Source organism: Pelophylax lessonae (assembly GCF_965119305.1).
Source record: "Pelophylax lessonae genome assembly, chromosome: 3".
NCBI classification, from domain to species: Eukaryota; Metazoa; Chordata; class Amphibia; order Anura; family Ranidae; genus Pelophylax; species Pelophylax lessonae.
The window spans coordinates 241819384-241843829 of record NC_138770.1 but is presented as its reverse complement, the minus strand read 5'-3'; the positions used below and the strand labels follow the sequence as shown (position 1 = coordinate 241843829).

Below are 24446 nucleotides of genomic sequence, written 5' to 3'. Positions count from 1 at the left end.
TATATATATATATATTTACAGGGACAGTGTAAAAATAAAAAGTAAAATAAATAAGAAAACATTTTTTTAAAGCGCCCCTTCCCACTGAGCTTGGGCACAGAAGGGAACGCATACGCAAGTCGCGCCCACATATGTAAACGGTGTTCAAACCACACATATGAGGTATCATCACGATTGTTAGAGCAAGAGCAATAATTCTAGTACTGGACCTCTTCTGTCACCCTAAACTGGTAACCTGTAGAAAGTTTTAAAGAGTCGCCTATGGAGGTTTTCAAGTACCAATGTTTGAGCGTGCGCAATTTTGAAGCATGACATATTGGGTATCTATTTACTCAGCGTAACATTATCTTTCACATTATAGAAAAAATTGATCTAACTTTATTATTTTCTTATTTTTAAATTCAAAAAAGTGTATTTTTTTCCAAAAAATTGCGTTTGTAAGACCGCTTCCCAAATAGGATGTGACATAAAGTATTGCAACAATCTCCATTTTATTCTATTAGGTCTCTGCTAAAAAAAAATGTATAATGTTTGGGGGCTCTAAGTAATTTTCTAGCAAGAAATACTGGTTTTAACTTGTAAACAACAAGTGTCAGAAATAGACTTGGTCCAGAAGTGGTTAAACTGTAAGTTTAAAATTTTCCCTACATGTAAGCCTATAATAAATCTTACCTGTAGGTACTGTAAATATCTAAACTTGTTTCTTTCACATCAGCTCCAGTGGATGACACCACTGGCACATGTGCCATATGGTGACTCCCAAGTGCGTGTTTGGGAATGACATTATTGTGGCCCAGCTATTCAAAAGGGCATGAACCTGGAAGGAAGACCGGATGAACATGGAAGAACCTGGAGAAGTGACAGCTCAGCACTGGAGGGAACTGTTTGGAAAGTAAGTCTGTGGTAATTTGCTAGTATGTGGTGTATACTAGCATATTAAGGTACAAACCTGCAGAGGCAACTTTTAAAGGGATGTTTTTTTTCTATCATGTTTATCACCACTTTAACATGTAACTTTTAAATAATCTTTAATAATTTGGTTTACATCAACTTTAATATGCTTACTAAAAATTGAAGAAACTATACTAGCTTAAAAAAGCATCCTTTGTGATCATTTTTTTTCTCATACTTAGACATTTAAGAGAAGAATGGTGAAGTGAAAATATCACATTCCATAAGAACAGTGACTTGCGAAAGTATTCGGCCCCCTTGAACTTTTCAACCTTTTGCCACATTTCAGGCTTCCAACATAAAGATATAAAACTGTATTTTTTGTGAAGAATCAACAACAAGTGGGACACAATCATGAAGTGGAACGAAATTTATTGGATATTTCAAACTTTTTTAACAAATAAAAAACTGAAAAATTTGGCGTGCAAAATTATTCAGCCCCTTTACGTTCAGTGCCGCAAACTCTCTCCAGAAGTTCAGTGAGGATTTCTGAATGATCCAATGCTGACCTAAATGACTAATGATGATAAATAGAATCCACCTGTGTGTAATCAAGTCTCCGTATAAATGCACCTGCACTGTGATAGTCTCAGAGGTCTGTTTAAAGCGCAGAGAGCATCATGAAGAACAAGGAACACACCAGGCAGGTCCGAGATACTGTTGTGGAGAAGTTTAAAGCTGGATTTGGATACAAAAAGATTTCCCAAGTTTTAAACATCCCAAGGAACACTGTGCAAGCGATAATATTGAAATGGAAGGAGTATCAGACCACTGCAAATCTACGAAGACCTGGCCGTCCCTCTAAACTTTCAGCTCATACAAGGAGAAGACTGATCAGAGATGCAGCCAAGAGGCCCATGATCACTCTGGATGAACTGCAGAGATCTACAGCTGAGGTGGGAGACTCTGTCCATAGGACAACAATCAGTCGTATACTGCACAAATCTGGCCTTTATGGAAGAGTGGCAAGAAGAAAGCCATTTCTTAAAGATATCCATAAAAAATTTCGTTTAAAGTTTGCCACAAGCCACCTGGGAGACACACCAAACATGTGGAAGAAGGTGCTCTGGTCAGATGAATCCAAAATCGAACTTTCTGGCAACAATGCAAAATGTTATGTTGGGCGTAAAAGCAACACAGCTCATCACCCTGAACACACCATCCCCACTGTCAAACATGGTGGTGGCAGCATCATGGTTTGGGCCTGCTTTTCTTCAGCAGGGACAGGGAAGATGGTTAAAATTGATGGGAAGATGGATGGAGCCAAATACAGGACCATTCTGGAAGAAAACCTGATGGAGTCTGCAAAAGACCTAAGACTGGGACGGAGATTTGTCTTCCAACAAGACAATGATCCAAAACATAAATCAAAATCTACAATGGAATGGTTAACAAATAAACATATCCAGGTGTTAGAATGGCCAAGTCAAAGTCCAGACCTGAATCCAATCAAGAATCTGTGGAAAGAACTGAAAATTGCTGTTCACAAACGCACTCCATCCAACCTCACTGAGCTCAAGCTGTTTTGCAAGGAGGAATGGGCAAAAATTTCAGTCTTTCGATGTGCAAAACTGATAGAGACTTAACCCAAGTGACTTACAGCTATAATCGCAGCAAAAGGTGGCGCTACAAAGTATTAACTTAAGGGGGCTGAATAATTTTGCATGCCCAATTTTTCTATTTGTTAAAAAAGTTTGAAATATCCAATAAATTTCGTTCCACTTCATGATTGTGTCCCACTTGTTGATTCTTCACAAAAAATTACAGTTTTATAACCTTAACCACTTGCCGACCGCCGCACGACTATCTACGTCGGCGGTCAGCCCCTCACAGGCAAACTAACGTAGGGCTACGTTGCTTGCTTGTGAGGGTCTAGGGAGCGAGCGCGCGCCCCCGGAGGCGCGCTCCCGCGTGGTCACGGACCCCCCCGCGCGTGTGACCAGCGGACCCGATGTCCGCCGGCCACTCGGCGATCGGCGGGGGAGAGGGAGAATGTCAGGCAGCTTGTGTAAACAAGCTGCCTGTCATTCTCCTCGCTGCAAAGACACTGATCACATGGATCTACTATGTAGATCCGTTGATCAGAGTCCTTACAGCTGAAGCCACAGCCAATCACAGTAGAAAGCACGCCCCTAGGGACACACACAGCCCCTCCCTCCCAAATAAAGTTAACCCCTTCACTACCAGTGTATTTTTACAGTAACAGTGCATATATATAGCACTGATTACTGTAGAAATGTCACTGGTAACCCCAAAAGTGTCAAAAATGTCAGTCAAGGGTCCGATCTGTCCGCCGCAATGTCGCAGTACCGCAAAAAAAATCGCAGATCGCCGCCATTACGCGTTAAAAAAAAAAACAACAAAAATGACAAAAATCTTTCCCTTTGTTAGTAAACGCGATAACTTTTGCGCAAACCAATCAAAATACGCTTTTTGCGATTTTTTTTTACTAAACATAGGTAGCATAAAACAAATTGGCCGAAAATGTTAAAAAATTTTGATTTTTACATTTTTTTTGGGGGGGAATTTCATATAAAAAAATGTGAAAAATATTGTTATTTTTGCAAAATTGACGCTCTTTTTTTGTTTATAGCGCGTAATCAAAAAATCGCACAGGTGATCAAATACCACCAAAAGAAAGCTCTGTTTGTGGTAAAAAAAGGACGCCAAATTCGTTTAGGTACAGCGTCGCACGACCGCGCAATTGTCCGTTAAAGTCACGCAGTGCCGAATCGCAAAATACCCCCTGGTCGGAATGGGGGTAAAATCTTCCGGGGCTTAAGTGGTTAAGGATCATACCATCATACTATAGTATGGGTTTTCCCTTGCTTTTAAATTAAAATTCCAGAGGATCAAAGGATATCTAAGAGGTATATATTTTACTACACCTAGAAATGGTGATTTTTCACCTTTGTGACTATCTTTATTCTTGATCTCTTTTTACTCTGAGTCTATCACTCCTTTCGTTCTGGGCCACCGCACTCACCCTGGGGACCTGTATATGGCTGGTTGCACACCTTCAATCATCACTATTTCCAACTATGCCTTTCTGGCGTCACAGTGGATACGCGCACAGGTGTTGGTCGTATGGGTTACTATCAGTGAGCTGATGTAGTAGAATATGTATTATTGAATCTTTATCATTGACGCTGTTTTTCTTTCCTTTTGTTTTTGTTTTATTGTTTTGCATTAGAGAATTTTGACCATTGTGTATAATAAACTTCTGAAGAAGCGGTCTAAACATGTAAAGTATTTCAGACGGACATGGACCCCTTGTACCAACTTACTGGAGTTTCTGTTTTTTTGATAAAATATGCACTTTTCCATGTCCCTTTTGTCAGAATAATGTGATATTATATCCTATGTCCTCTGAATGGGTGTGTTTATCCTGTTCATTGTAATTTTTTTAAAGATATGTTTGTCTTGATGTAATAAATACTTTTTTCAAATTTTATTAATTTGTCTTTACTAATTTTTCGTATGACACCATTAAAGTCCCATACATTGCCCCTCCCCTTTTATGTTTTTTGGAGTCTTCCATGTCGCGAGTGCAGTAGCCCACTGACTATTGGGTGCATGGGCGTTTCCCATCCTTAGTTGGGTTACATTTTTTGCAGTTGTTTCATGGCGACCCCTTTAAGCATTTTCTGTCAATACAGTTTTATATCTTAATGTTGGAAGCCTGAAATGTGGCAAAAGGTCGCAAAGTTCAAGGGGGCCGAATACTTTCGCAAGGCACTGTAATTTTGGGTAATCTCTAAAATAAATGTATATCAGACCCATCTATAAAAAATCTCCAACATGCAAAGAGAAGGATCCTGCTGGATGCATTTGCGCAGGACTTTAGAAAGAAGGATCAGCAGGACAAGGTGAAAGAGATGAAGATATGAAGCTAGTTTACCCAGAATTTAGTTTTCCATCTTTGACAGATAATGTCAAGTTGTACCACCCTCCAGAATACTTTACGTCACAGGGACACAAGTGGTAAGTTCCCTGTGCTAAATTTCCTAGGTTTGCAATTAAAGTTTTAGGTGGATGCTGGATAAGCAACACAGTTTAATAAACATTTACAATGTAAGGTATTGTCTTTGTAAGCCACACAAATATAAAAAACAATATTATTTATTGAAAACAATGATTTACCCAATAATTTGTCACAGGTTGCTCTGTGAAAGAATATAAAAAGAATATACACAGAGGAAAAAAAGCATATCCACATAAATATAATATATTCAATTTGTAGTTTTTGCAAGCAATCATACAATATATTTTTTAACTTTATAATCAAATAAACTTTTTGAGGACTATAATTTATCTTGCAATTTTCTTGTTTTTTTTTTTAAGTAAAAAAAAATATGTAGGTTTAAAAGCCAGTAAAAATTCTGATCGTGCAAATAAGCTACAACATGCTTGAATATCCAATCTACACATTTGAAATTGTACATTTCTTTTGACTAGAATAACACAACTTACATAAACAGATGTAAGTACATTTTATAAAAGCCATTTTCTAGGCCCTTAACCACTTGCCGACCGCCGCACGACTATCTACGTCGGCGGTCAGCCCCTCACAGGCAAACTAACGTAGGGCTACGTGGCTTGCTTGTGAGGGTCTAGGGAGCGAGCGCGCGCCCCCGGAGGCGCGCTCCCGCTCCCGCGTGGTCACGGACCCCCCCGCGCGTGTGACCAGCGGACCCGATGTCCGCCGGCCACTCAGCGATCGGCGGGGGAGAGGGAGAATGTCAGGCAGCTTGTGTAAACAAACTGCCTGTCATTCTCCTCGCTGCAAAGACACTGATAAAACGGATCTGGTATGTAGATCCGTTGATCAGTGTCCTTACAGCTAGAGCCACAGCCAATCACAGTAGAAACCACGCCCCTAGGGACACACACAGCCCCTCCCTTCCAAATAAAGTTAACCCCTTCACTACCAGTGTATTTTTACAGTAACAGTGCATATGTATAGCACTGATTACTGTAGAAATGTCACTGGTAACCCCAAAAGTGTCAAAAATGTCAGTCAAGGGTCCGATCTGTCCGCCGCAATGTCGCAGTACCGCAAAAAAAATCGCAGATCGCCGCCATTACGCGTTAAAAAAAAAAACAACAAAAATGACAAAAATCTTTCCCTTTGTTAGTAAACGCGATAACTTTTGCGCAAACCAATCAAAATACGCTTTTTGCGATTTTTTTTACCAAACATAGGTAGCAGAAAACAAATTGGCCGAAAATTTTTAAAAATTTTGATTTTTACATTTTTTTTTGGGGGAATTTCATATAAAAAAATGTGAAAAATATTGCTATTTTTGCAAAATTGACGCTCTTTTTTTGTTTATAGCGCGTGATCAAAAAATCGCACAGGTGATCAAATACCACCAAAAGAAAGCTCTGTTTGTGGGAAAAAAAGGACGTCAAATTCGTTTAGGTACAGCGTCGCACGACCACGCAATTGTGCGTTAAATTCACGCAGTGCCGAATCGCAAAATACCCCCTGGTCGGAATGGGGGTAAAATCTTCCGGGGCTTAAAGCGGAGTTCCAGCCATTTACTCACCTGTCCAACGGTCCAGCGATGCGGCCGCCGGAAGCCTCGATCCTCTCCCTCGGCGCCGGCATCACTGCTGTGGGCACCCGGCTGTTACAGTTTAAGGCTTCACAGCCGGGTACCCACTGCGCATGCGCGAGTCGCGCTGCGCGCCGTGATTGGCCGGCAATCTTCTGGGACCTCTGACGTGTCCCAGAAGATTGCAGGGAGGGAGGGGGAGAGGAGAACTTCCGCTCAGGGCGCCGCGGCGCTCCGAGCGGAAGTGGGAGCGGGTACCTGTCAAAACTAGGTACCCGCTCCCCCCCCCAAAAAATGACATGCCAAATGTGGCATGTCGGGGGGTCAGGACTCCCTAAAGCGGAAGTTCCACTTTTGGGTGGAACTCCGCTTTAAGTGGTTAAAGCAATATTAAACCCAAAAGCAAATGTTTTATATTTCAGCTTATCAATTCTTAGATGTGTGCGTCATTAGTTACTTTTTTAGCCTTTTTTTTTTTTACTCGGGGATCCTGCCAGAAAATCATTTTTTTTCCAAAAGAACAAGCTGTCCTGCAGATGTAGCAGATAGAAGGTTGATACAAATCATTGACAGGGGTGACAATTTACAAATCATTGACAGGGGTGATTACAATGAGCCTCCAGTAGACTTCAATTTGCCATTGTGTATTGCCTGATACCATGCGATTTTTGTAAGTGCAACCTTTTAACTTCTATTAAAAGTTATTTTAGCAATATCACGCTTAGTGCACTTTTTTATTGGCTTCTATGTGGACTGATGCTTGAGAGATTTCCATCCTCTCCTTATACTCCCATGAGCCTGGGACTATATCCTTGGTCGTTTGTAGGAGGATTCTGGATCATCATATAAGTCTGGTTGGTCTGTTTGTCATATGATAATACAGACCCACAGCATCTGGTGAGCGCCCATTTCATTCATTCACTTAGTGATGGGACGCCTTTCACTTTACAGCCACTATTGTGTTTTATACCAAGATTTATTTCACAATTTGGGACTTTATGTACTTACCTTTTTTCACATGGGACTTTAATTTGATTCATTCATTTGTTTCAACTGAATATGTCACCATCTGATGTTAATTTGATTATGTTTATTCACATGTCATTTTTGTCTAGCGCTGCACTTATGTTTTACTTCATATTTTTATGACTTGTTTATCAGTTATTTAGTGCTGGCAGCTTTTGGTTTTGGTATTAGCGCTTAATAATGTAGGGCTACGTCGGTTCGCGCAGGAGAGCCAGCCTGATACAGTAAATCTGCAGTGGGCGGTCTTAAAGGTGTTTAAAAGGAGTTCTGCCTGGGAAAAAAAAAAGAAAAGTCAGCAGCTACAAACACCGTAGCTGCTGACTTTTAATATATAGACACTTCCCTGTCCAGGGAGCCCGCAATGTCGGCACCCAGCTGATTTTCGGATCGACTGTCAGGTACTGCCGCCGCCATTTCTCATTTGCCTTTTGGCTTCACAGCTGTTTCCCTACTGCGAATGTGTGAAGCTCGCTGCGCTTTCTAATTGGCCCAGTGGCGGGGGAAGGAGGCAAAACTTCAGAGGGACGGCATTGCGGCGCTGTCTCCTGGAAGTGGGGAAAGGTACCTATCAAAAACAGATGCCTATTCCCGCCCACCCTGAAAATGTGTCACCGGAGGGGGGGGGGGGGGGGAAGCAGATCAGTGGAAGTTCCACTTTTGGGTGGAACTCCGTTTTAAAAGTATCCTCCTGACAGTGTTAAATAAAGCAGCTAAGGCTATAGTTCTCCCCTTCAATCTGAAGCTGTGCCTTGCAGAACCTCTTCTTCACCACAAGATTCCTTCAGTCTTTTTTGATTGATTGTCTCCCAGCATTACTCAGCTCTGAAGACTGAGCGCATACTGCAAATCATCTGGGGTGATAGTTTGGGGGTTTCTGCTCAATGGTAGTGCTCCTCTGTGTGTTCAGTTCACTCCAGAAGTACTGTTTAACCAACTAAGCGCCAGAGGATTTTACTCCCCCTTCATGACCAGGCCATTTTTTGCTATTTAACAGTGCACTATTTTAACTGGTAATTGCGCACTAATGCAACGCTGTACCCAAATTCAACTTACATCATTGTTTCCAAACAAATAGAGCTTTCTTTTGGTGCTATTTGATCACCATTAGGTTTTTAATTTTTATTACATAAAACGAGAAAAAGATAGAAAGTTAAAAAAAATATACATATTTTTTACTTTCGGTTTTAAAACATATACAATAAAAACATTTAAAAAATCTAATCTCTTCATAAATTTAGGCCAAAATGTATTCTGCTACATGTCTTTAGTAAAATAAACAATCCCAAAAAGCATATAATACTTGGTTGGCATGCAAGTTATAGCGCCTACAAACAGTATATATATATATATATATATATATATATATATATATATATATATACTGGATTTTTTTTTAATACCAGTAATGACACTAACTAACACTGGGTGGGGACTGACTAAATGACACTGACATCACCAGTGGCACTAATACAGTGATCAGTGCTAATGACACTGGCTGGAAACATCTAGGTACAACCAAAGGGTTAAAGTGTTACTAAACCCACCTATTAAGCCCTCTATTTGGACTGTGCTGGTTGGCCCTGTGCTGATCACATGCACCCTACCTCCCAAAAAAAAACCTCCCTGGCAATACACATCAAACTGAGCATGTGCAGAGTGCCCCCAAGGCTCTATACTATCAGGAGATGGTTTGCGGACTATGGAACAAGTGGAGGATCAGAGAAGACAGGATTAAACAGCCTTTGTACACAATGTACAGGACTAACCCCCAAGGTTCCACAGTGAGTATAACAAGCCTACTGCATATACACACTGATTTCACTGTTGTGGGTTTAGTAACACTTTAATGATGTGCCTAACAAGTGTAAAGTGAGTAGTGTGCTACTTTTACTAAGCAATGTGAAAGTTTTTATTCCCTGCTTTGCAGGGAGAAAAAAAAAACAGTTACATAGCTGTTCTCTGCAGAAAGTCCTGTGTTGTTTACCAACGCAGGGCTCTCTTCTGTCATTCGCTTATCCAACACACAGGGCTCTCTTCTGTCATTCGCTTAGCCAATCAGCAGGTGCCATAAATCATTAACCAGGACTCGCTGTAACGAATGACAGCACAGCCGGGTCAGCGGTCGCATGTCCCCTACGCGGAATCGTTGTAGCAGTAAAACTACAGGAGGTGGTCTGTAATAGGTTAAGGGTTTGTTGGCCCACTTTTATTAATAAAACAGATCAAAGTTCATACAGAAAATCAGTTTCCCACGCAGGGCTTTCCACCATCAACACAAACATAAATGACTTCAGTCTAGTGGCTCTCTTTAGCAGCACCACTGCTCAGGCCTGTTGCTTTAGTCCTCCAGACCATCAAACACAGCACCTTAGTGCTCCTGTAGATGTCATGTACCTTGGCTCCCCTGCCTCTTACTTATGTTGAAAGAATTCATTCTATCTACTAAGAACTGTCCACACTGGGCTTGTTGCTTTGTTAATAATATAAACAGAATCCTCAAAGCTTACCATACTTGGTAAATAATGGATAATGCAAAGGGTACAGAGGAAAAGAGTAGGTCAGTGGTTTGCAAAGTGTTGGACTTTTGCCATTGATTGTACTCATTTTGAACACAATGAATGCATATATTAAAATTATTGAACACTGACTGTCCTGCAAAGTTAAATATTCTGTGTCAGAAAAAGGGAGTGCAACAGAGAACCCTCTTGGTATGACATAGCATGGCATGGGGTCATGAATTTGATTTGACAACCATTTCAGCCTATGGAACATTTATTCGTTTTTATTTCATGGGTCTCACTCAGATACTGTTATGGTGGTACTGTTAAATAACATTGTTGGTTTCACTCTTGGAAACTTGCAGATATTCATTCATTTCAACTTCATCTGCATCTTCTTGACTAACACCACTAGAATCTGTTGAGAATGGTTTTACATTCTGAGGATTCTTGGACCTGCAAAGCGTAAGTAGCCATGATTTGTAACCGTGACCTATAAACACATACAACAGAGGATCCATGCAGTTGTTCAGTACAGCTAAACATAATGATGCCACAACAGTGGCTTGGAGGACCTTGTGTAAGCTGCATTCATCTGGGTGGTGGACTAAATAATGGAGATGGACAGTTCTCTGAATGTGGTATGGGAGAAAACAGACACAGCAAACAAGCAGAACTAGGACAATCATGGTGACCTGTTTTCTAATACTTCTTTTCTCCATAGGCAAAGACTTGATGTGTCTGATGAGTAACACATTACTAAAAACAATTATCAGCATAGGAAGAATAAATCCAACAATTAGAGCATAATAGTTCATGTACATTATTCTTTTCCATATCTCTACTAGAGCGGGCTCAAAGCACCTTGTCACTCCATTGCGAATAACTGTACCTGAAAGCAGAAAGGGAGAAGTGCTGGCACAAGTAAAAACCCATACACAAGCACAGGTGATAGTTATTTTTTTCTTATTAACTGTTCCAGGATATGCTACTGAGATGTACCGAAACACACTCAGGCAAGCCAAGAAGAAGATACTTGAGTACATGCTGAAATAGAAGGAGAATGATGAAACCCGGCAGAGGAAGTCCCCAAATATCCAGACTGCCCCCTTCAGGTAGTAGGTTATTCTAAGAGGCAGGAAGATTATGAATATTAAGTCTGCTATGGCGAGATTTAGTAAACAGATAGTAGAGGTGCCTTTCTTTTTTCGGATCTTGTAAAAGACGTATATAGCTGCCCCATTAAACAGAAGTCCAACAAAAAAAACTATGATATAAATGGAGATGTACACTGGGTGCTTGAAATCATCTTCAGGAGGGCATGGATGACTGGTATTGCTCTGGTTGCCATCAATGATGTCCATCTAAAATAGGAAAATATTATAGAGAAGTTATGTTCAATATGCAAATGCCATGAAAATACTACATCATTAAAGTTCATATGTTGTTGCGCTATCTAAGATAAAGTGTTAGTATATCGATACTTCATTCAAATGAAAACAGATAAAGTGTTTAAACAAACATGAATCATGCAAGTATAATTGGCTCATAAACATCCAAATAAAATTCATATGTATACAGGGCTTTTTTGCAGTGGGAACGTGGAGGAATGCAGTTCCGGCACATCCAGCAAGCACTGAATGTATGTAATGGCAATGAGTGCAGGCTTGTGTTGTAGAGTCTATTAATGCTGGCTGCAGGGGATCTATTTCACTGGAGGGGATCTGTTTTCGCGGGGAAGGAGGGGTTATTGTTGCTGGGGAAGTCTATTTTTGCTGCTGAGGATCTAATGTCGCTGGAAGGGATTTTTGGAGGTATTGGTTGTCTATCGTTGATGGGGAGGTCTATTGTTGCTGGAGGGGAATCTATTGATGCTGAAGGGGGTCTTAAAGTTGCTGGGGGAGTCAGTTGTTGCTGGGAGGGATCTACTGTTGAGGGAAGGGTCTATTGTTGCTGGAGGGGAATCTATTGATGCTGAAGGGGGTCTTAAAGTTGCTGGGGGGGTCAGTTGTTGCTGGGAGGGATCTACTGATGAGGGAAGGGTCTATTGTTGCTGGCAGCTGGAGGGTCTATTGGTGCTGTCTGCAGAGAGATCTGTTGTTGCTGGCTGCAGGGGATCTATTTTACTGCTTTTAATATTATCGTTAACAAATTCCATACAAATTACCTAGAATTACAAATGCTACTTGGTTCTGTATTCTCTAAAAGGGGCTGTACTGGGAGGTGGGTAGCGGGTGGAACCAAGGAATGGTGCTTGGAGGTGGGGAGGGGTAGAGACAAGGGGTGACCGTGAAAAAAGGAGTTTTTGCACCTATTTTCTGGGGAAAAAAACCCTGTATATATGAATTTTTATATATATATATATATATATATATATAGAATTCATATACAGAGTGTACAGCTTGTTTAGCTTGTATTACAGTTTAAATTTGCTGTCCTCTCTCAGAATAACTCAACACACAGCCATTAATGTCTAAACCGCTGGGAACAAAAATGAGTACACCCCTAAGTCAAAATGTCCAAATTGGGCCCAGTTAGCTATTTTTCCTCCCCAGTTTCATGTGACTTGTTAGTGTTACAAGGTCTCAGGTGTGAATAGGGAGCAGGTGTGTTAAATTTGGTGTTATCGCTCTCAATCTCTCATACTGGTCACTGGAAGTTCAACATGGCAACTCATGGCAAAGAACTCTCTGAGGATCTGAAAAAAAGAATGGTTGCTCTTTATGAAGATGGCCTAGGCTATAAGAAGTTTGCCAAGATCCTCAAACTGAGCTGCAGCACGATGGCCAAGACCATACAGTGGTTTACCAGGACAGGTTCCACTCAGAACAGGCCTCGGCATGGTTGACCAGAGACGTTGAGTGCGCGTGCTCAGCATCATATCCAGAGGTTGTCTTTGGGAAATAGACATATGAGTGCTGCCAAAATTGCTGCAGAGGTTGCAGGGGTGGGGTGGGTGAGGGGGGATGGACAGAGCTGGGATGGGTGAGGGGGAAAGGATGGAGCTGGGATGGGTGAGGGGGAAAGGATGGAGCTGGGATGGGTGAGGGGGAAAGGATGGAGCTGGGATGAGTGTGGGGAGATGGATGGAGCTGGGGTGGGTGCGGGGGAAGAATGGAGCTGAGATAGGATCAGGGGATAGATGGAGCCGAGATGAGATCAGGGAATAATGGAGCCAGGATGATATCTGGGATTGGATAGAGTTGGGATGGGATCAGGGGATGGAGCCAGGATTGGATTAAGGAGGGGGAAGGACCTGGATTGAATCAAGGTGGTGGATGGAGCCGGAATGAAATTGGGGTGGTGGATGGAGTCGGGATGGGATTGGGGGAATAGATTGAGCCGCCTCTTGCATTCGGTACATTACACACTCCTGCACTATATACACAACACTGTACATTATATACTTCTCAACAAAGTCTTCATTGTCTCAACAGTTGCTGGTTGCTTTAAAGTCCCTGACCAAACATTTTTTAAATCACTATTGATTATCTGTATACCACTGGCAATTTATGCAGCACTTTACATACTGTACATTAACGTCTTTCCTTGCCCTCAAGAAGCTTATAACCTAAGGTTCCTATCTCCCATGCACATACCACCATGTCTTTGGAGTGTGCAGATAGTGTCTTCACTAGGATTCAAACCAAGTGCTAAGTATAAGAAGCCACTTTGGTTTCCTATCATTCAAAATGCCCACTAATAGATACATATTATTATACTACCTACGCTGAGCTAACCAATATACAGTACATAAGGCAGGCCATACACAATGCAAATTTCGAACGGAAATCCAAATCGCCAGTGAATTTGACCCATTTTCGTATTGTTAGTGTGGTATGTGCGACATGCGATTTTTGTATGACAGCAAAAATTCACATATCCAACATGTTGTGTTTTTCTGAGAAAATTGGCCAAATTTAGTATCATTAGTGGTTGAGTCGTGCGATTCCACAGAACAAGACACAACTGCGCATGATTCCCAAAAAGGTCGACCTGGAAGGAAAATACAAGAGTAATAACACGAACGAGCTATCAATGCAATAACCATGGCCGCCATTTTCTGCTTCCTATTATACCTCTTGAATGGCATTTTCAGAATCGTATACCAGTCGTATGCTGTGAGGAATGATTATTCTGTTCGTAAATGCCGCGACCCAAGTTTATACAGTAGGGGGAATGCCCAGTGGAGGTGTGGTTAAAAGGTCAAGACAACATTGCATCACTTCCTATACTGGCACAAGAAAATAGTGTTTGGTAGCACGAAGTGATGTACACGAGTGCCGCTTGCGTTTATCGCACAATAAATTGATCGACATTCACATTGTGTATGGCCTGCCTTAGAATGTAGAAACCTCTAACAACATCTAAGAACAAAAAACAGACCTAGTAACCTTACAATTGGAGAAAAAAGTCATTAAGCAATTAACAGAAAACAATGGCACGGATAAAACAAGCAGGTAAGGGAGGGGTGCACAGAGACTCTTAAGCTGGCCACACAGTAATCATTTTTTCTTTTCATTTAACACATTCAATTCGGATGGGGGAATTACTCCAGCTCAGCTATTGGGTTCTGATGGCAGGAAGACTTCCCCCATTGTCAGAATACACTGATCAGCGCTGCTGCCTATAGTCATAACGGCCCTGATCATTCAGGAAAAACCCAAGTGTTGTACAAAGGCTGATCAGTAGATCAACTTCTGTACAACCAGCCTGCCTATACATTGACTGAAATTCAGCTGTAATGCTGAACTGGCCAAATTTTGATTCATGTTTGGTTGATACTACAACTAGCCTAGTAGGTGATGGCATTATCATTAGAAGCAATGGCATTATCACTGAAAATGAGGGGCTTTTCTCTTTTGTGATCACTTTACACTCTATGTTTTTCACCTACCTAGGGTGCATGAAAATACAAAAGCGCTACCAGGAAGACCTATAATCACTCATATGAACAGCCTCACCAGTGTGCTCTCTGTCTACATTGCCTACATTAATCACTTCTTACAGCCCATTATGATCTCTTCCCACAAGATTCAGTTTAATTCCAGAAACTTTAAAACACTATACTTATTAACCCACATACTCTGTGCTTTCTCTCTGGATGTAAGCTCTTTATGATTCTTTATGAAATGGGACTAAACTATAATTTAGGAAACATGCCTGATATCAGCTACAAACAAGCATAACTTCTTCTAGATTGTACAACATTAATCATAGAACATAGCTATTTTTCCTTCCTTAATTTTATTTTCAGACACATGGCACTGTTATGGCTGCAAATTATGCACCCAGCCATGCTAACTTCACCATGGGCCACTGGAAGGGCACCTACACTTGGAACAATAAAGCCTATGCCTCATAAATAATATTTCACTGTCGTTACATAGATGACATACTATAATCATTATATGGAAAGGCACAGTTGACAGCGTTATTTCCTTTGTCCAACACTGCAGTAACTATATTTATGGATTATCTGATGCTCACGTTGCTCATCAACAGACATTAGTGGTCTTAGATTTAGAACTGACCCATGGCAATATATAAATAATGACCAAACCGATTTCAAACCATCCAGTGGGTCTATTCTCTCCTTTTATCTCTTCCAATTTCAGATATGTTCAGGAGAATTTTTCTGATAATAAGGAAAAAATATCCAAATAAACAATTTATTTACATAAACCATGTAGTTTATGGTCTCACTTCCCCTGCGACCTATTTACATTGGCTACACTATAAAACACCTATGTAGAAGTACTGGTGACTTTTGTAGAAGCATTATAAATGCCTATTAGATCACAGTGATCCTTGCCACTTTGCCCTGAAACACAGTGGATATTTCAAAGGTCTGGAGGTGTTTTCCATTGAAACTATTAATTCAAGTCTACCATTAGCTGGTTCTGAATGGTTCTAAACATTATGTTGCCAAGCGATGTACTGAATTCATAGGCTTAACACTTCATCCATCTTAATGAGGAGCTGGATGTGAGAACTCTTTTATTATTATGTAATATAGTCCTTTGTAAATGTTATTTTTCTTATTGTAAATGTTCCACAGGCTCACATTTTTCTAGCTCAGGATAAGTGGCCATCTGTCCCCCAGTTTTATATTAAGGCCCCATTTACACTGGTGCATTTTAGGCACGGTGCTGTTAAAAAAAAAAAAATCCTCTTTGCTGCGTTTATGTGTTTTCATCAAAACATGTGTTACACAGAGTTCAATAGAAATACAATACAATGTCAAATGCACCTAAACAGAAAAAGATGTGAGCCAGGTCAAAGGGTTACAATATGCATGGTTTTGCCTTTCTGGTTTACATTATAATTGCCATCGGAGATATATATATATATATATATATATATATATATATATATATATATATATATATATATATATATATATACACTCCTGATACTTTTAGAATGTGTTTACGCACATATACTTTATGCCTTTTCAGCCCCACCTAGTGAGTAATTTACATCACTGCACTTTTTTTACAATGCTAACATCAGAAACGTTTTCATATACCCTTTTCATGCATTTATTTATTCAACCCGGTGCAGTTTAGAATGTGTGTATAATCAGCCCAATTGTATATTATGTGCAAAAATCCTGTGTGAAAAAATTAAACTGAGGCTAAAAAATAATTGTTGCCCTCACCTGACAGAGTGTATCCACCTTAAACTCTCAACACAAATAAACATATACGATATTCAGTATAGCACAACCAATATAAGTGCAATAAAGTTTTGAACAATTAATAATGAACAATAAGTTCCAATTATGTGTACAATCCACCACTGTGTAATTCAAAGTGACAGTTCAAAGTAGAAATCCAAAAATAATTGAAATCCAGTGAATTCAGTGACCACCACCCTTGGCTAAATTGCCTGCTCATCTCCAGATAATGACCCCACTACATAGTCACAATCACCATAAAGATTGTCCCACAGGATGCCACCGGGATACTTCTTCTCAAGGTGTCTGTAAAGCTTCACTGACCTCCTCTTAGGGTCTCAAATCATTCATATGCAGCCAAAAAACTATAAAAGAAAACCAGTGTGCTCTCTGCTTCGAATATTTATTAGATAAAACATAACATAGGGATTAAAATACGCACAAAAGTGTAAAAAAACATGCATATCATAGGCACATATTGCTGATACAAATGAAGACGTCCAAAGTAACGGCTCATCCCAGCTGTATACATTCCGCCCTCTGCTGGGCTTCTTCAGCAAGTGGGGAGCCGTCAGTAAGTAAATGGAACATCTATATATATATTGTTAATGACTAATTATTCTATTAGTGTGCACACCTGTACACCAAACCGGGAAAGTGGGATCGTAATGGGAGAGGTAACCAGATGCAGTGACACATGAATTAGGAGTCACCCGCTATAGGATAGTTGAAAAAATAAATAAAAGCAAAAAAAAAAGCTGTTAGTAGCATTCTAGCAGGGGTGACTCCAGCCCAAAAAGTTTGGGGATGCTATGCTGGTGCTGGAAGTACAAGTGGGGTTGCTAATGTGGCGCACAAAGTGCACCACCTACCGTGCCCCTGTAGGCGTGGTAGGTGAGTGGGTGAGGCCAGGAAGTGGAAGTTTCTTCATGGTCTATGAATATAAATATTCTTACAGTGCAGTGCAACCAAAAATCGCCATAGAAAGTAATATAATAAAAATATAATAAATAAGAAAAAATTGTGTGTCTTCAATCAAAGTAGACTGTCTACTACTTTCTCTACTACTTTCCCAATTGGTCGGCCAAAGCCCTCAAAATCCCAGTGGGACTCCTTTTTTTGTTTTCTCGATTGATGGAAGGAGGGATAGATGGGGGGATGGATGGAGGGAGGGATGGATGGATAGAGGGATGGAGGAAGGGATGGATGGAGGAAGGGATGGATGGAAGAAGGGATGGAAAAGGAGCCATGGTTGGATAGAGGGATGGATGGAGGGAGGGAGGGATTTTTGGACAAAGGGATGGATGAAGAGATGGATGGAGTAAGTGAGGGATGGATGAAGTGAGGGATGGATTGAGGGATGGATGGTTGGATAGAGGGATAGAGGGAGGGAGGGAGGGAGGTATGGATGGAGGGAGGGATAGATGGAGGGATGGATGGAGGGAAGGATGGTTGGATGGGGGAGGGATGTATGGAGGAATGGAGGGAGGGGTGGATGGTGGCAGGGATGGTTGGATAGAGGGATGGATGGAGGGAAGGATGGGTTGAGGGGAGTAGGGATGGATGGATGGTTGGATGGAGGGATGTATGGAGGGAGGGATGGTTTGTACAGAGGGATGAATGGAGGGATGGATGGAGTGAGTGAGGAATGGATGGTTGGATGGAGGGGGTGGATGGATGGAGGAATTGATGAAGGGATGGCAGAAGCTTTTTCTTTAGACTCATGGATTTACTGCAGAGGCTGAGAAATGATCCATCTGCCTCTTGTAATCCATCCTCCATAGCAGGATGTGTTCTCTCCACTCCTCTCCTGTCCCCCTCCTATTGATCTGCCGACACCTCCTCCTGATATAAGTCAAATCAGGTGGGCCGAGGAAGGGGGCCTGTACAGTGCTTTCTCGTTGGCTGAAAAAGCAGTAGAGAGGCTGTATATCAATCTGCCTCTTAAATCAGGCTACTGGGTCTAACTAAAGATTATCAGCTTATTTGGCTGGAGCAGCTGTATCCCCCCCACAAGAAAAAAAGAGTCCCCAGCCTTCTGTCCCCAGCATCAAAGGATGTGCAGGTAAAAAAAATAGAGGATGTGCAGGTACAAAAAAAAAAATGGTGACATACAGTATGCAAGAAGTGGCATCTGAATTTTGAGGGTACTATGAGGTTGCTTAAAGAAGTTTTGGGGGCGCTAAAGCACACCCAAGCACCCACCTGGCACCACCCCTGCATGTTAGCAGCATTTAGAAGCAGTTAGGAGAGTTTAGGAGCATTCAGCATTTTTTTCTGCTGGAAAAACACCAAGATACTCTACAAAAACGTTTTATTTGCTCCTGGACGCTGAAGCTCAAAAAATGCTAATCCCCTAAAGTAGTGCGCATGGACACATAGGATAACACTAGCTTCTAGGAGCAAAAAAAAAGTGAATAACAGCTTCTAGGAGTTTAGAAAAATGCTAGTGTGCATGGAGCCTAAATGTGGAAACACAAGGTACATGTATTTTCTTTCTAAATACACTGCTCAAAAAAATTAAGGGAACACTTTGAAAACACATCAGATCTCAATGGGGAAAAATCTCATGCTGGTTATCTATACTGATCTGGACTGGATAATGTATTAGGATTAAAAGGATGCCATATTGTTTTATTGAAATGAAAATGATCAACCTGCAGAGGGCTGAACCCAAAGACACCCTGAAAATCAGAGTGAAAAAACGATGCAGCAGGCTAGAAATGAAATTTCATTGCAGCAACTCAAAATGGTACTCAGTAGTTTGTATGGCCCCCCACGTGCTTGTATGCATGCCTGACAATGTCGGGGCATGCTCCTAATGAGACAGCGGATGGTGTCCTGGGGTATTTCTTTCAAGCTCTGGACCAGGGCATCACTGAGCTCCTGAACAGACTGAGGTGCAACCTGGCAGTGTCGGATGGACCGAAACATAATGTCTCAGAGGTGTTCTATTGGATTTAGGTCAGACGAGCGTGGGGGCCATTCAGTAGTATCAATTCCTTCATCCTCCAGGAACTGGCTGTATACTCTCGCAACATGGGGCCGGGCATTGTTGTGCACCAGGAGGAACCCAGCACCCACTGCACCAGCATAGGGTCTGACAATGGGTCCAACGGATTTCATCCTGATACCTAATGGCAGTCAGGGTGCCATTGTCTAGCCTGTAGAGGTCTGTGTGTCCCTCCATGGATATGTCTCCCCAGACTATCACTGACCCACCACCAAACCGGTCATGCTGAACAATGTTACAGGCAGCATAACGTTCTCCATGGCTTATCCAGACCCTTTCACATCTGTCCCATGTGCTCGGGGTGAACCTGTTCCCATCTGTGAAATGCACAGGGCGCCAGTGGTGGACCTGCCAACTCTGGGGTTTCAGAGGCAAATGCCAATCGAGCTCCACAGTGCCGGGCAGTGAGCATAGGGCCCACTAGAGGACGTTGGGCCCTTAGGCCACCCTCATGTAGTCTGTTTCTGATTGTTTGGGCAGAGACATTCACACCAGTGGCCTGCTGGAGGTCATATTGTAGGGCTCTGGCAGTGCTCCTCCTGTTCCTCATTGCACAAAGGAGCAGATACCGGTCCTGCTGATGGGTTAAGGACTAGGGTTGAGCGAACACCTAGATGTCCGTGTTCGACGGGTTCGGCCGAACTTTAAAAAAAAGTCCGGGTCCGTGTCCCGGACTTTTACCGAACTTTTCCCGGACACCGAACCCCATTGAAGTCAATGGGGACCCGAACTTTAAGGCACTAAAATGGCTCTAAAACACCAAAGGAAAGGGCTAGAGTGCTGCAAATGGCAGCAAAACGTAATTAAGAGCATGGCAAGTGCTCTGCAAACAAATGTGGATAGGGAAATAACTTAAAACAACAAAAAAAAAACAGAAAAATAAAACAATGTTCTTCTTCATCTCTGAAGGACGAGGCCCATATGGAGTAGGAGGGAGGTTGAGGTGGTGGTGGATGTGGCGGTGACATAGGCGTGCGCACAGGGTGTGCTGGGTGTGCCTGGGCACACCCTAATCACCTAGGGCACATAGCATTGCCAGTGAGGAGATGGGAAAGATCTCCCTGGGACCTGCTCTGCTCTATTTCTCCTTGCCTACAGGTACATGGCCCCGATACATTACTCTCCCTGCTGGCAAACACATGCATGTGTATTTCAACTTTGGGGTGCACACCTTAATGCAATAGGCTGCGCACACCTATGGGCGGTGTAGGTGGAAGCGGCGGTGGAGGAGGACCAGGGCCGGATTAACAGCATCATGGGCTTGGTGCTGAGGATTTTGAAGGGCCTTAAGGGCCGTGCCTTGCCATGCACCCAGAGGAGGAAGGGTGCAGCCATGCATGCCTAATTCAACATGGGATGCTGTCTCTGAAGCCCATAAACACATCCATGCATCGCCAACTGTCCCTCCTTGTCCGGCCTTCACGCTGTGTGGGGAGGTTCTGAGGGTGCTGCCTGGGGAAGCGAGCATAGAAGCCAGACTTCTGTGTTTACAAGTGACAGAAGAGCGGTAACAGTGAATATGGCCAACCCGGGGCCTATATAAAAGGTAGGGGCCTGGAGCTGCAGCTCCAATAGCCCCTACATTAATCTGGCCCTGAGGAGGAGGACGAGGTAGCCAACGCTGCTTCTTTTCAAAAATTTTAAATGAGGGTACACCCCAAAAGAGTGAGAAAGAGCAAAAATGGAACAATGGGTGGGTAAGGTCGGTATCCATTGCTATTCTGCATAAGGTACGGAAAAGTCCCGTGGGATCCATGCCTGGTTCATTTTAATGAACGTGAGCTTGTCCACATTGTCTCTGGACAGGCGGCTGCGCTTGTCTGTTATAACGCCCCCAGCCGTGCTAAATACCCGTTCAGATAATACACTGGCTGCAGGGCACGCCAGCACCTCCAAGGCGTAAAGGGCAAGCTCAAGCCATGTGCCCAATTTGGAGACCCAGAAGTTGAAGGGGGCAGACCCGTCATTCACTACATGTAGGCGTGTGCACACATACTGCTCCACCATGTTGGTAAAATGCTGCCTCCTGCTAAGACGTTCCATCTGAGCTGCTGGTGCTGCTGTTTGTTGTGGCGTGCTGACAAAGCTTTTCCACATTTCGGCCATGCTAACCCTGCCTTCTGAGGTGCTGGCGGTGCCCTGGTTGCGTTGGCGACCTCCTCCTCCTCCTCCTCTGCCTTGTGCTTCCACTGTGGCCCCGCTGTCAGATGGGAATGCCAGCAGCATGGCGTCTACCAGCGTGCGCTTGTACTCGCGCATCTTGCGATCGCGCTCCAGTGAGTGAATTAAGGACGGTACGTTGTCCTTGTAACGGGGATCCAGCAGCGTGGCCACCCAGTAATCAGCACAAGTTAGAATGTGGGCAACTCGGCGGTCGTTGTGGAGACACTGCAGCATGTAATCGCTCATGTGTGCCAGGCTGCCCAGAGGCAACGAAAGGCTGTCCTCTGTGGGAGGTGTATCGTCCGTGTCCTCTGTATCCCCCCAGCCACGCACCAGTGATGGCCATGAGCTGGCCTGGGTGCCACCCTGCTGTGAACATGGTTCCATCTCCTCCTCCAGCTCCTCCTCCTCCTCATCCTCCTCATCCTCCAGAACTGTGCCCCTGCTGGACAATTGCGTCCCTGGCGTTTGCGTGTGCAGGAACCCACCCTCGGAGCCCCTTGCGAATGACTGCCCTGAAAGCCTTGGAAATGTTACCTCTTCATCCTCCTCCTCCTCCTCATCCTGTGCCACATCCTCTTCCATCATCGCCCGAATTGTTTTTTCAAGGAGGCATAGAAGTGGGATAGTTAAGCTGAGAACGGCGTCATTGCCACTGGCCATGTTGGTGGAGTACTCAAAACAGCGCAACAAGGCACACAGGTCTCGCATGGAGGCCCAGTTAAATTAAATAGCGGAATAGAAAATATGATCCAAAAAAAGTGTATGTATATCACACGTACACAACCACACTGGGCCCCAATTACTATTGTTTGTACCCCTAAAAGGCTAGATGAGGAGTAGGGGGAGTATGGAACAGGCAGCACCCTCAAACCTTCAGAAGTATGAGATGAACCCCAACAACTTGGAAAGGTGGATCTCTCTCACACGTACCGACACAGACTATCCCGCAATTCAATTGATCCTCAAAGGTTTTTATTGAATAGCGGAATAGGAAATATGATCAAAAAAAGTGTATGTATCTCGCACGTACACAACCACACTAGGCCCCAATTACTATTGTTTGTACCCCTAAAAGGCTAGATGAGGAGTAGGGGGGGTATGGAACAGGCAGCACCCTCAAACCTTCAGAAGTATGAGATGAACCCCAACAACTTGGAAAGGTGGATCTCTCTCACACGTACCGACACAGACTATCCCCCAATTTAACTGATCCCCAAAGGTTTTTGATTAAATAGCGGAATAGAAAATATGATCCCAAAAAAGTGTATGTATATCACACGTACACAACCACACTGGGCCCCAATTACTATTGTTTGTACCCCTAAAAGGCTAGATGAGGAGTAGGGGGGAGTATGGAACAGGCAGCACCCTCAAACCTTCAGAAGTATGAGATGAACCCCAACAACTTGGAAAGGTGGATCTCTCTCACACGTACCGACACAGACTATCCCGCAATTCAATTGATCCTCAAAGGTTTTTATTGAATAGCGGAATAGGAAATATGATCAAAAAAAGTGTATGTATCTCGCACGTACACAACCACACTAGGCCCCAATTACTATTGTTTGTACCCCTAAAAGGCTAGATGAGGAGTAGGGGGGGTATGGAACAGGCAGCACCCTCAAACCTTCAGAAGTATGAGATGAACCCCAACAACTTGGAAAGGTGGATCTCTCTCACACGTACCGACACAGACTATCCCCCAATTTAACTGATCCCCAAAGGTTTTTGATTAAATAGCGGAATAGAAAATATGATCCCAAAAAAGTGTATGTATATCACACGTACACAACCACACTGGGCCCCAATTACTATTGTTTGTACCCCTAAAAGGCTAGATGAGGAGTAGGGGGAGTATGGAACAGGCAGCACCCTCAAACCTTCAGAAGTATGAGATGAACCCCAACAACTTGGAAAGGTGGATCTCTCTCACACGTACCAACACAGACTATCCCCCAATTTAACTGATCCCCAAAGGTTTTTGATTAAATAGCGGAATAGAAAATATGATCCCAAAAAAGTGTATGTATATCACACGTACACAACCACACTAGGCCCCAATTACTATTGTTTGTACCCCTAAAAGGCTAGGAGTAGGGGGAGTATGGAACAGGCAGCACCCTCAAACCTTCAGAAGTATGAGATGAACCCCAACAACTTGGAAAGGTGGATCTCTCTCACACGTACCAACACAGACTATCCCCCAATTTAACTGATCCCCAAAGGTTTTTGATTAAATAGCGGAATAGAAAATATGATCCAAAAAAAGTGTATGTATATCACACGTACACAACCACACTAGGCCCCAATTACTATTGTTTGTACCCCTAAAAGGCTAGGAGTAGGGGGAGTATGGAACAGGCAGCACCCTCAAACCTTCAGAAGTATGAGATGAACCCCAACAACTTGGAAAGGTGGATCTCTCTCACACGTACCAACACAGACTATCCCCCAATTTAACTGATCCCCAAAGGTTTTTGATTAAATAGCAGAATAGAAAATATGATCCCAAAAAAGTGTATGTATATCACACGTACACAACCACACTA

General features: G+C 42.7%; 1 protein-coding gene across 1 annotated transcript in view; it reads right to left on the bottom strand.

The window, feature by feature from the left end:
* Window positions 1-10153: 10153 nt before the first annotated feature.
* LOC309551873 (cysteinyl leukotriene receptor 2-like) overlaps window positions 10154-24446 on the bottom strand; it is a 50637-nt gene continuing 36344 nt past the window's right edge. Inside the window, exon 2 of the mRNA XM_082252587.1 lies at window positions 10154-11400. Within this exon, the coding sequence (XP_082108713.1) occupies window positions 10363-11400 (1038 nt within the window). The 3' untranslated portion in view covers window positions 10154-10362. The remainder of the gene's footprint in view (window positions 11401-24446) is intronic.